General features: G+C 48.6%; 1 protein-coding gene across 4 annotated transcripts in view; it reads right to left on the bottom strand.

Annotated features, from left to right (window-relative positions):
• LOC144701923 (inositol hexakisphosphate and diphosphoinositol-pentakisphosphate kinase VIP2-like) overlaps nt 1–13,863 on the bottom strand; it is a 63,893-nt gene that overhangs the window by 26,879 nt on the left and 23,151 nt on the right. For all 4 annotated transcript variants that reach the window (XM_078573742.1, XM_078573743.1, XM_078573741.1 and 1 more), the window contains exons 7-8: nt 8,792–8,862; nt 8,290–8,394 (exon numbers count right to left, since the gene is read on the bottom strand). In XM_078573742.1, coding sequence (XP_078429868.1) covers nt 8,290–8,394; nt 8,792–8,862 — 176 coding nt within the window. The remainder of the gene's footprint in view (nt 1–8,289; nt 8,395–8,791; nt 8,863–13,863) is intronic.

Raw genomic sequence — 13,863 nt, 5'->3', positions numbered from 1 at the left:
GTACCCATCTCGTAAACCGTCTCCCCTCCCAACCCCTCGGGTTTGTCAGCCCACTGGATCGTCTCTCCACGGCGTTCCCCCATCTCTCACTGCGGACTGGACTCCTCCCTCGCATCTTCGGGTGCACGGCGTACGTCCACGATACGGCTCCCACTCGCACGAAGCTCGATGCTCGAGCTCTCCGGTGCGTCTTCGTCGGGTACGCTTCTCTCCAGAAAGGTTACCGTTGCTACCACCCTCCGTCTCGGAGATTTTTCATCTCGGCAAACGTCACCTTTGCCGAGCATGAGTCTTACTTCGGTGATTCTACCTCGCCACGCCTTCCGCTGGTTGAGGCGTCTTCGACTCCTTCCTTGGAACCCTTTCCGTTTGTGGGACCCATTCCTCCACCGTCGCCGTCCCCAGCCACCTTCTCTCCCTTGCCTCCTACCGTCTCACCTCCCGGTGCACCGTATCCTCCCCCTAGTGCACCTCCTAACCCCGGGCAGTCCACCTCTCACCCCGGGGAGCTACCTCCTACTCTTGGTGCACCGTATCCTTCTCCTAGTGCACCATCTTCCCCCGGGGATCCTCCCCCTACCCCCGGGGAGCTATCGTCTTCTCCCTCTTTGCTTCCGCTCCTCCGCCGGACGATCGTCACCCTCGTCTACTGATGATGATGCTCAGTTGGGATGGCCTATCGCCCTTGGAAAGGGGTTCGTCAGTGCGCCGCACACCTCTCTACCCCTTATCTCACTATCTCTCTTTTGATCGGCTAAGCTCTTCCTACCGGTCCTTTCTTTCTCACATCGAGTCGCATCCCCTCCCTCGTCGCCTATCCGATGCTCTTGCTTCTCCTCATTGGAAAGCGGCGATGGATGAGGAGATGCAGTCCTTGCTCAAGAACCACACTTGGGAAGTCGTCCCACTTCCTCCTGGCAAGAGGCGGTGGATTGCAAGTGGATTCATGCCAAGAAGCATCATGCTGATGGTACTCTCGGCGCCTCAAGTCTCGGCTTGTGGCTCGGGGTTTACTCAGTCGTATGGCGTGGACTACTTGAGACCTTCTCTCCTGTGGCGAAGATGGAAACAGTCCGTCTCCTCTTGGCGCTTGCGGCTCATTTCGACTGGCCGTCGACAGTTCGATGTGAAGAATGCTTTTCTCCACGGTGACTTGACGGAGGTGTACATGCAGCCACCTCCCGGGTATACCCTTGGCCCCCCGGGCACCGTTTGCCGGCTGCGGAAGTCTCTCTATGGACTGAAACAGTCACCGCGGATGTGGTTCGGTCGGTTCTTTTCGGTCATGAAGACCGAGGGCTACACTCAGAGCAATGGGGATGCCTCCCTATTCTTCCGTCACAGTTCCGCGGGTGTCTCCATCTTGGCCGTGTCACGTCGGCGACATCCTCATCACGGGTCCGATTCTGCAGAGGCGGCCGCCTCAGCTCTGCGTTGGCCAAGGAGTTCGAAATCAAGGCCCTCGGGCCTCTTCGCTAATTCCTCGGTCTTGAGGTGGCCTACTCCCCCTGGGGGATCTTTGTGTCACAGCAGAAGTATGCCGTTGACCTACTGGCCTTGACCGGAATGACTGAGTGTGCACCGGTCACTACTCCCATCGACCCTAACGTCAAGTTGGGTAGCGGGAGGACTCAGCACGGTGAGCATATCAGTACCAGCAGGTGGTGGGGAAACTCCTGTACTTGACCCACACCCGCCCGACATCAGTTTCGTCAACCTCCTCAGTCAGTTCATGCACTCTCCGCGGAAATCCATCGTCAGGCGGCCAACCGGGTACTTGCGTACCTAAAGGGCTGCCCGGGAAGGGCTTGTTCTTTCCTCGGAGTATGGAGCGGACCGTGAAGGTGTACGGATGCGGACTTTGCCGGCTCAGTTGTGGACTGTCGTTCCACCACGGGTACTGCACTTTTGTCTTCGGCAGTCTTGTCAGTTGGAAGAGCAGCAAGCAGGACAAAGTGTCCCGCTCCAGTGCTGAAGCCGAATACCGGGCACTTGCCGATGGGGCCTCTGAAGGCCAGTGGATATACGGAATTCTCCATGACCTTCGTGTGGAGTATTCCGGCCCAATCCACTTCTACTGCGACAACAAGTCGGCAATCGCCTTGGCAAAGAACCCTGGCCAACAGGGACGGATCAAGCATATGGAACTCCACCGCTACTTCTTCAAGGAGCGCGTGGACGAGGGCATCTTTGACTTGGAATTTGTTCCATCCGCTGATCAAGCTGCTGATGTCCTTACCAAAGGACTATCTCGACCTCTCCTGCAACGTGCAGTGTCCAAGCTCGGCATGGATGACATCCATACTTCGCTTGCGGGGGGGTGTTAGTGAGATAGTCAGCCTTATGGGCTAATGGGCCCTATTCTATAAGCCCATTAGCCCTCTTATCATTCTCTCTCTCCTAGGGTATATGTATACCCAGCCATGTACTCTATTGGGTTAAGTCATTATCTTCTTCCTTCCTCTCTTGACACTAGGTTCTATTTTTAACATAAATAAGAACCTTGTTTCCCTTATCTTTCGCACGTGGGAGATCAAAACACAGCACCAGATTACGAAGTAAAGTAGATAGATCACCCCAGGTAGACAACTACAAAGAGGATTGGGAGGCACGACTTTAGGAGCAACTTATGAGCAGAAGCAACAGAGAGAGAAATTCAGATGAGTCTGCTAAGAGGTCAATGGAGGCTCAAAGTGTAGAGGGCGCATAGCAAGGTTGCAAAGTTAATGTAGTCAAGTGACAGATTCCTCCCTCCTCCCACGCCATGACAGCGAGGCCGAGCGTGGGCATAGAAGAACTGACAATGACCTTGACGCCTTCTTCTGAATCTTCATTGGGTCTGCAGCCATGAGACCTCCCGTGGGGTCACCGACCACCCCAATTCCTGCCACAATTGAGGTCGCCCCTGTCACCAAACACACGAGCTGCCGTCGTTTTGACAGTGGGCTTCAATTGCTGGTCATGCCTCACGGAGCAATACTTCCGCACTGCCCCCCCAAAAACATTGAATCTCTCCGCATGGCATCTTGGTCCCTGGACAGAAAGGTATCTGCCTGGTTCTGCAACATCGACAACCATACAGAATTTCAGGGCTGGGCTGATTTTCAAACATCAGCTCAATCGGAGTTTTGGCATCAAACCTCAGGAGATGTATTGCCGCCTAATTTTCCTACAGCAAACTGGGTCCATGGAGGAGTTGGTGGCCTCTTTCACCGTGATGCATGCCCTACACTCCATTCTCCACCTCACCCTAGGAATTGATGCAAATTGTCTCTGACAACCGACTGACAAATTGATTGGGAGTTGAAGGGGATTCAACCCTCACCTCACTGAGTACAAGTTTCTTGGCTTCCAGGCTCAGAGTCTTGGCTTCAAATGCAATGACCCGTTCACACCACGGCATCACTGCAGGAAGGACCTCCACATTCGCATTGTCACCTATCACCTAGGCTGAACCAATCAAGGACAATGACCCAGCCTCTGAGAACAGCAACCCAGCCTCAGAGAACAATGACCCAGCCAATGATGTCAACTTTCAAACAGTGCAAGTGGGGTTGCTGACCGTCCTTTGCCTTAGCCCTTCTCACACCCAACAAATCTGAGGGGGACCCAAGGGCCAGACATGCAGATGCTTTTTGCCAAAGGGGGGAAACAACTAATTTCATCCGCTGCGGTCACGCCCTCAAGCCGTCACTTAGCCATATCATATTCACTATGGCTCTGCATCTCCCATTGAAGAGTTGGACAGTTTCCTCAGCAACCATGATACCCTCTTTGACTTACTCTTCCATAACCTGGACCGCGTCAAGGTCGTCATGAAGACCCAAGCAACCAAACATCACTGTCCCATGGAATTTGCAGTAGGTACCTCATCTACCTCAAGCTTTGACCCTACTGCCTGTAGTCACTCGCCAGGTCCACGTTTTGAGAAGCTCTCCCGTCGCTATTCTGGCTCTACACTATCATCAAGTGTCTTGGTCCCATTGCCGAGCAGTTGACCCTTCCAAAGGACGGCCACATTCATCTGGTCTTCCTTTTTTCCCAGCTCAAACGTGCTGCTCTGAACAATGCACTGACCCAACTGTTCCCTCCGGCGGTCACCAAAGACCGTGTGTGGCAGATTGTCCCAGAGAAGATCACCTCCTTCTGTCCTGCTGCGGCTGGTTCCCAAGTACTCAGCCACCAGCAGGGACTCCCTGCTTCCAAAGCTTCATGGGAACTTGCTGTCACCCTCCACAGCCAATTTCCATACTTTCACCTTGAGGGCAAGCTGGTCAAAATAAGGGGGAAATTTAAAATGATCCATCATCGAGTTTATGCTAGGAAGAAAGCCAGTCAGATCTGGTAGTAGCAAAAGAAAATAATTTTCTTGCTTTTGTGTATGATAGCTTGCTTTGGAAAGGAAATCATTAGATTATATGACAACTGATACAGTTGTATTTGTTTGAAACTATCCAGAAAATGAATCAAACAAACCAATGAGTTCTTCAGTAATCCAGAAAGTCCAAGATCTGATTCCTGATTAGATTAGAAAATACTTTAAAGAAGAGTATAACCAAGAGAAATATGGAAAATATATGCAGTGATGAATTAGGCCTCCCCTGCAAATATTTTCCTTTCTGGTTGCAGGCCTCTCATGCATTCCAGCCCTCAGCAGCAGCTGATGAGTCAGGTAACTACTTTATTCTTGAGATGGATCTTCGAATGTCAATTTATCCTGTTCCCCCATATTATAAAGTTTTTCTGACATGTGCCACCTGATATGTCCTTGCACGTATCTATGTAATTTGACGATGGAAGATGATCTTAAACGTTCCTTTGACAAATCTTGAATGTGTAACTGTCTCCAAGATTCATTAAATATGATAGAATTGAAGGAGAGGTTGCGAGAGAGAGAGAGAGAAAGAAAGAGATCACAACTCAGGCGTGGGTGAGCCTCTCCCTTGAAGCAGCAGCTTCGATTCCGCGGGATAGAGTTGCAATGCCTGGGGAGAGATGTGAGAGGACAGGGAAAAAGAAGAGGTAGGGTTAGTGCGAGAGATGGCAGGGAGAAGGAATTAAGGGAAGTTAAGGAAGAGGGTGACTAATGGTGGAATTTCTTCATACCCCTTCTTTCTTCCCCATACGGGAGGAAGCCCAACAGTTTGGGCCTAGTTGAGCCGATGGATGGTTTGGATGACGTACCGGGCCTCCGTTTGGCATAACAACCGCCCAGCATCATATCACCACCTTACCAGCACGTGTATCTGGTTCTTGCACTCTCCTCTTAAATCCCCTTCGGTACATTCTTCGAAAGAATGTATGAACATCCCACACTCATTTATCTCTAACAGCAATGTCTTCATTGAAATAGATTTGGTGGTCATTAGTTGGCAAACTCGATCGTCAGAGCTCGACCACCGGGAACCGTCGTCGGAGCTTGATCGCCGGAGCTCGACCGTCAGAGCCAGACGTCAGAGCCAGACCGCCAGAGCTCGACAGCCGTACCTCAATGGCTGTCATTCTCGCGAGCTCGACCACCAGAGCCAGACGTCGGAGCTCGACCGTCGGAGATCGACAGCCGGAGCTCGACCAGCAAGGTCGCCGGAGAGAAACCCCAGAAATCTCCTGATGTCGGTCGATTTGGCTGTCATGGGCGCCCACAGGACGATACAAGGAGAGATCGATCACGTCCTGAAGAAGGTGCAGGAAGGAGTCGACATCTTCAACAGCATTTGGAACAAGGTTTACGCCACGAACAATGCGAACCAGAAGGAAAAGTTCGAGGCGGATTTGAAAGAGATCATGAAGCTTCAGAGATCAAGAATGAGACCACATAAAATCATGGATTCAGCCCACTGAAATCAAGGATAAGAATTTGGACGGCGGCAGCGTAAATGGCTTCGGCGGCGGCGGTTTTGAACGGGGGAAGATGGAATGGTACAGAGGAGATTGAGGGGGAGGAGATCGACAAAGAGGGTCATCGAGGTGGTCGGACGGCCCGCTGGCGAGCTAGCTGCTTTCAGCTCAAGGTCAGTCTCGCAGCAGAGTAAGCGTCTTTGACGATGGCGGTTTTGGACAGGGGAAGATGGAAAGGCACAGAGATGATCAAGGGGAGGGAGATCGGCAAAGAGGATCGTCGTTATGGTCGAATGGTCGATCGGTCGAACGGTCCGTCGGTTGAACGGTCCGTCGGTCGAACGGTCCGCTGACGAGGGGTTTTGGACAGGGAATGATGAAAAGGCACAGAGGAGATGGAGGAGGAGGAGATCAGCAAAGAGGGCCGTCGAGGTGGTCGGACGGCCTGCCGTCGAGCCAGCAGTATTCAGCTCAATCTCAGTCTCGCGGCGGCGGAAATGGTTACAACAGCGGCGGCCGACATCATCCGTACAGAGGCCGCGGCAGTCGTGGCGGCGGCAGCGAGCCTGATTATCCCCTTGGAGGCAGCGGCGACAGGGTGGCATCGGCGAGCGACAACGCTCTTCCCAGGGTGGCGGCGGTGAACCTGACTATTTCCTTGTCAGTGCCGGTGGCGGCGATGGGCGAGGCGACAGAGATGAACATCCAGCAGGCCGTACCAGCGCTGACTTTCCGCCGAGTCTCAACGATGAGCGAGGAGCAGAAGAACGGCGTGGAGATTTCTCTATGCTAGCGAGTCGACCGAGACCCAACGGTAGAGATGGTTATTAGTGTGGAGCTCTCCCTCTGCGTGACCCCACACGTAGCGCAAAAGATGCGGAAGAAGGATGGTTGACAGTGAGATCCCGCCGAGCAAAGAAGCCACATACCGAGTATATGTCAACACAACTAAGGTCCTATGGAGAGAATAACGGATGTTTCAGATGTCTAACATTGGGACACCATGTACACGAGTGTAGAGAGCCTTTGAATTCCAAGTTGTGATGTCAGAATGACAAAGCAGAAACACACTGCTTTGGCCCCAGTGAGACTTTGAAGGACATTGCGTTACAGATTATTGCATCAAACCGGTCAGATTCAAGTTAATTTTTGTGTCTCCCACTTGACTAGATTGTGTGGAGAAATGTCTTCCTTTAAAGGGGAGCCATTACAACCCTTAGTCACTTCTGATTAATATCTGAGTCCAACCACAGGAGGTATTTTACTACAGGGAAATCAAGGGGTCATAAGGATCTTCCATCCCATGTGCCATCCCAGAGCATTCACAGTAGCCTATTGCTTTATAACCAGATGTTTAATTTAAAAAAAAAATAGCCGAAGACTAAATCAAAAAAACTAGAAAGAAAAGGGCAATTGTTTATCAAAATCCACGACCAAAACTTGTTCCAGTGTTTGGTCATATTTCAATATTTAATGGAACGAAAAGAAAAGTACTTCAATGGTAATTTTTTTCCTTATATATCTCTTGTTTTATCCATTTTTGTCTTCAAAGATAACAATTGAAAAAATACACACAAAACGCAATAACAATCTGATCTGAATAATTATGATAAGTCTGTCGTATCACAACCCCTTCGGTTCCTCGATACTCCTTAAATAACTAGGATCCATGAACTGAACAGAGTGATTTCAAGTTCTCAAGAAACTTTATTTTTGAATGATATGACCTAATATGTCATTTCTGCATCGTAGTTCATTAGGACATTTTGGTCATTTCATTTTTTAAATTATAACTTTAAATGGGTAGCCCTCCCTTTAGGAGAGTAGTCAATATCAAATATGCAAATTTCTGCTTGGCTCAGTGTCACACTCTGTCTTGGTCCCATCCCCTTGCCTGCCTAGGATCCCCTGCCTCCCTTGATCACCTCACTGAATTTTCAACCAGTCTTCCCTCCATTCAGATCACTATTCTGCCTGATCAGTTCTCATCTAGCCATTAACAATCCTAGTTCCTACCATCATCAACCATTGATAAGAACCTTGGTGTTCCTTTTGGGTAAAGAGGGATATAAAGAGGGATGAAAAGTCAGGAATAGACAACTGTGGAGGGAGAACTAGATGATGAGGTGAGTGCCGCCAATACTTCTCCATTGCCAAAAGAACTAACAATATCTAAAATTGTAATGTCCTTATATGTGAAGATTCGCTTCCCATCTGAGGGAGGGCTACCAAAAGGGTAAGAAGAAGTCTACTGACTCTAGAGACAAAAGGCTCTAAAAACCTTAATGGAACAAAGAGAACAAACTATTATTTAAAGGGTTCATGGTTCGTACCATTGAACTTATGGCACTCTGCAATTCGACAGCGATGAATTTCAGTTTATTCTACCATCATAGAGAGGATAACCTACAAGAATGCACTCGCTAAAATATTAAAACTTAAAATTGAAACCTTGACATCTGTGCCTCCTGTAGGCATGAATTCTTCATATATGTAGGAGCTTTCACGCCTCACTCGTCTAACTTCCGGATGGAATTCACTTGATCGATTTCCAATCTACAAGGATATGAAAACATATCACAAAACTAAGAAATAAAAATAAGAGCAGATAATTGAAAAGTCAAGGAAAAAAACTTGTCTGTAACACACATATAACAGTAGTCTCATATGTAAAAAAATACAAAAGAGATCCTGCTCCTTGCACAAAAAGCAAATATGCTACAAAAAGAAAAAGACTCACCTCCAGATAGGCTAAAAATTTAACATGTACAACAGAACTAGAAGGAATAAGGTGTCTACTAATCTAGTGTCTCACAAACAGCAGAGTTCAGTTTCAGGTAGCAGCATAGAGAGGAAAAAGAAGCCATGTATGCACGCTCATTAATCACCAAACACGATGGCTTTTTTACTAGAGTATAATGGAAGAAAAAATTTTCATTCAAGACATAAGTACCTTGCGGAAAAGCTCTTTCATGCCACCTCCAGCGGAACTAGGGTAATATATCATTATACTGTGATCATCACCTTCACATAGTTCAAACATAAAATCGTAAAGGGAAATACAACAAAATTCCAGGAAAATTAGCATTTGAAAGAAAAAATATATGGACAGACACGTCTCCAGAAAACTTCAAAATATGGGTACAGTTATCGGCGCCAAAAATCATCTAATATGCTTTCTTCAAGAAAATCATCTATCTTTATATATGTAATGAAGTTCTACCACTAAAGTGAAGCATATGACCAAATCCAACAATGAATATTCGAATAATTTTTTAATCCAGGCATTTTTACCTCGGAATGGAAAGATTACTGTTGAAGAGCCTGGAACCACCATCTATCTCTCTCTCTACCTCTCTTTCTCTCTCTAACTCTATGCCTAAGTGTAGGTGGGCCATGTACTATAAGTGGCCCACCAGGAGGCAACTCTCTTCTCCCTTTCTCCCCTCTTTTTTCCTCCTTGAACTGCAGCGGGAGAGAGAAGAACTCTTACACGTGTGACCTCATTAAAGAGTCTCACACGTGGGGGGGCTCACTTATTGAAAGGTCTCACGTGGGAGGTCACTTAAGACTCTCCCACGTGGGAGAATGTAAAGGGGGGCTATTTAAAGCCCCCCAAACCCTAGCCGCTATCAGTTGAATGTTCCTTTCTTTTTTATTCCTTCTCTCTCTCTCTTCAAAGGCGCCGCCCCTAGGGCTGGAGCTCTCCTTGCTCGCTGAGGCCCTCCTGCAGGGTGGTTTCTTCTCTGGAAGTGTTTCTTTAACAATTACTATGATTACTCATGACAACCAAGGACATGACACGGCAAGAAGAATCCACCTATCACGAATAGAATACAAAAGCCCTAAACACATTGACATGTGATTGACTTATGCAAGTTTCTTTAACTAGGTGTCTATCTGTAAGACTGAGATGATACTAATCTGTTAACACAGACCTGAGATAATCTGTCAGTTCTTAACAGGCGACTAACCAGTTGGTCTCTCTTCCTCCTGAACTTAAATATTGCTGATTGGCAGAGTGGTAGGGTCCTTTCTCCGTTTAAGTAAAAGATGAGACTTCAGGGTGAAATCAACCAAACAGAGTATGGCCTCCAGTCCAGCCGAAGTAACTAGGAAGGAGTAGGGAGAGATTTGGCGAGGGGAGGAGGGACAAGAGGGTGCCGGCGCCTCAGTGGGAGTCGCTCCGGGCAGCTAACTCTTTGAGCAATCCATCGCCTGGAGGAAGAGGGCAGAGGAGAGAGAGAAGACAAGGTAAGGGTTAGGGTTCAGAGAGGGTTCAAGAGGGAAAGGAAGGGGGAGATCGTACCAATTCGATGCCTACCTTCTTCCCTGTCGCTTCCCCCTTTTTCCACCGAGCTCATCCCCGTGACCTCTGCCCTAATGGGCTCAGTTGTAGGTCGTGGGCCCGCTTGTGGCCCACGTCTTTTCCTCTGATAGACCCGCAGTGGGGTCCTAACACAGAGTTTCCTACAAGGTATGGAATCGACCACATTTAGAGAACAAGGTTTGGAATAAAGGTATTATCCGGAGAAGAAAAGATTTCAAGGAGAGAGGTAAAGCAGCAAGGTAATCCCTCTCCCTCAGCTGAGGAATTATCAAAGAACTACCTGGTTGAACTTATGTCTTCCTCAAATCGGAACAACAAAATTAGAGCACATTGAGGGATAATTGCCTCATTCATTTCAAGAGTAAAAAGCAGCCTGCGAAATGATAAACCTTGGATGGAAAGCATATCTACCCATAGAGGTCAGCGACCAATGTCATATAATATGACCACGAGAATATAATAAATAAATGCCACGGAAATTCTCCCCCATTTCCCTCCCTCCCTCCCTCTCTCTCTCTCTCTCTAACATATATATATATATATATCTTCTCCAACATAATTGCATGGGTCGTGCATAACCTCACAAAATTTGAATTTGTGTTCCCCAATTTCCTCATCCTTAGGTTCTAGAAGGTTGAGGTTATCCGATATGGGATCCAATTGAGCAGATTACCTCAGACCGAGGCCTTCATCCAATCATCCAGATCGAGAACGTAATAAATATACGTTATTGATCCCGTTGCTGTCTCCCCAATCCCCACTCAGCAATATCTTTACCAAGGCACTACTAGGCCTTTGTGCCTAACCCCTCAGTTCCAAGCTTGGCTTGCATGACTTATAAGCTCAGGCTTATGCAATCATCCACGAGGGGCAAGAAGAAGAGACAGTATTAATCAGGGCATGCAGGTTCAGATGGCGACAAAAAGTCCCGTTAAAGGTGAGGGTTTTTGGGTCGCTGCAAGTATAAAGAAGACTAATGACAAGAGTCTTTCGCAAAAGGCTATACCCAGATACATCGTTGCAATGCATGCTATGCTTGAATGGTGAAGAAGACTGCAACCATCTTTTCTTTGAATGCTCCTTCGCTCGCACGGTTTGGGCCAGCCAGATACTCTCAAGGGTGAAGGTGACATCTGAAATGGCTTTCTAGCACTTGGTACTGTATTGCAACAGAAGAGGAAACGAGGAAGGTGGCCAAGCTCTAGCGGTGTGATAGGGACCTTGGTCGAGGTCTGTATTTGAAGGTGGAAGAGGGTGAGACGAGAAGGGAATTCCCCGGGTTGCGAGGTGAAACGGGAAGGGTAGGGGAGGGGCCGAGCAGAGGAGGTAGGGATCGGCCGAGGACGTGCCGCCTGAAGACGCGGTGATGCAGAAACGATCGCGGGGACGGGGATCGTGAAGGGAGAAGGCGCGTGGACGTAGGAGAGACGAGAGGAGGAGAGAAACCACTAATCCATAATAACCAAATGCCAGTCTGCCCTCCTTGGAGGAGGGCTGTGCTATTTAAAGGCAACATAGAAAGAAGGGCAACATATTAAAATGACGATAATGTCCCCACATGGGCTGGGAATCCTATCACGGTGTTGTGGGCCATATGGTTGCACAGAAACGAGGTGCTGTTCAGGGGAAGAATAGGCTTCTACGGATGGAGCTATACATGAAGCGGAAGGACTTAAGGCAGCATGGCTCCCCCAAGCGATGAGAGAAGGGAGATTTTGAAGATGATTGAAAGAAGGGAGAAGGCCCTGTAAGGTCCTGATGGGAGGTTCACCGATTCGTCGGGTGTTCATCTGTCAGCAGACATCCACCTTTCTCTTTTCTTTATGTCCTTAAAGAAATGTATTTCTGTTATAAGATATCTACCCTATAATTTCGGATCCCTCGGTTACGTTCTTGTAACTCACAACAGGATCTTGAAATTCAACTAGTCTTGATAGTTCTCAACACTGTAAGGTCCACTGGCCAGCAGGCCGAAACAGGGAAGATAAAAGAAGATAGAGGGATAGATGAGGGAGAGAGTGGCGGGGTTGACACGCCCAAGCAAGCGGAATGGACATGCCTGGACTCGTTCCGATGGCCGTCTCGCGCAGGGATGGTCGTCTGCAACGAGAAGGGTCTTCTCCCATGTCGCCTCGAAGTCGGGCAGACCGTCCCAATGCGTGAGAACTTGGAGTCCTTGAGCTGACGGTCGAAATGCCTTTATCCATGACGACACAACATGCCATTCTCACTCTGTTGTGAGGCTTGGTGGCAACGGTTGTACTTGGTCTGTGGCGTCCACCGCAAGCTTGAGCTGTGAAACATGAAACACTGGATGAATTTGAGCCCCCTCCAGTACGGCGAGCTGGTAGGCCACCGATCCTATGCGCCGGGTGATGCGATATGGTCCGAAATATTTAGCTGCCAGTTTTTTATTTGGGACTCTTGCAAGCGAATTCATACGGTATGGCTTAAGCTTGAGGAATACCCATTCTCCTACATGGAACTCGACATCTCTCCGGTGGCGATCTCCTTTGCTCTTCATGATTGCTTGTGCCCGTTCCAAGTGTTGGCGGAGGAGCTTCAGAACTTGATCTCGTTCTTGAAGGAGACGGTCCAAGTCGTGCAGGGGTGTCGCTGGGCTGCCGTGCTGTAGAAGTGTAGGCAGCTCCTGTCCGTACACCGCTATGAACGGCGACATTTTGATGGCAGCATGATATGAGGTATTGTAGCTAAGCTCTGCCCAATGCAGCCACGAGCTCCACTTCTTTGGTTGATCTCCTGCAAAACAGCGTAGATAAGTCTCAAGGGATCAATTTACCACCTCAGTCTGTCCGTCAGTCTTCGGATGGTACGCTGAGCTGTGCTGCAATTTGGTGCCTTGTAACTTATGCAATTCAGTCCAAAAGTGACTCCAGAGGATGCTGCCTCGATCTGATACTATGGTGCGTGGGATGCCATGTAGTCGTATGATTTCTGTAGTAAACTTAACTGCCACGTCTCGAGCGGAGAAGGGATGACAGAGTCCAATGAAATGGGCGTACTTACTGAGACGGTCGACCACAACCAAGATGCAATCCACGCCCCCCGATTTGGGGAGGCCCTCGACAAAGTCCATTGATATATCCTCCCAAATCTGCTGCGGAATAGGCAAGGGCTGGAGGAGTCCGGCCGGAGATAGTGACGATGCTTTAAATCGTTGACATTGGGAGCAGCTGTTGACATACACCTTGATATCTCGTTTCATACCTCGTCAATAAAACTGCAATGCCACCCACTTGTATGTTTCCAAGAAGCCCCAGTGGCCTCCGATGACGCCATCATGCAGTTCGGACATGACGTGCCCAATTCTTGGATTTCCTGCAGGTAGCACTAGACGGTCGCCATGAAGGAGTATGCCTTGCATCAATTTGTATTTGCCTTGACTGTTGGGAGTCCCTTGCAACCTTCTGATGATTGACTGCAGAGTCGCGTCTTGGGCCACCTCTTGTTGTAGATCTTCTACATCACCCCACGGAGAGAGTGACAAGGCATGCACCGACTTGTCCACAGATGCTAGCGGACGGGATAAAGCATCGGCCACCTGATTTGAGCTGCCCGCCTTGTACTGAATGGAAAAGTGATAACCCATCAGTTTTGAAAGGAGATGATGATAGTCACCTTGGATTTCTCTCTGCTTGAGTAGATGATTGAGGCTTCGTTGATCTGTGCGTATG

The sequence above is a fragment of the Wolffia australiana genome, chromosome 4 (genome assembly GCF_029677425.1).
Source record: "Wolffia australiana isolate 7733 chromosome 4, ASM2967742v1".
NCBI classification, from domain to species: Eukaryota; Viridiplantae; Streptophyta; class Magnoliopsida; order Alismatales; family Araceae; genus Wolffia; species Wolffia australiana.
Note: the sequence above shows the minus strand (reverse complement) of the source record. Positions and strands in the feature narration are given on the sequence as shown.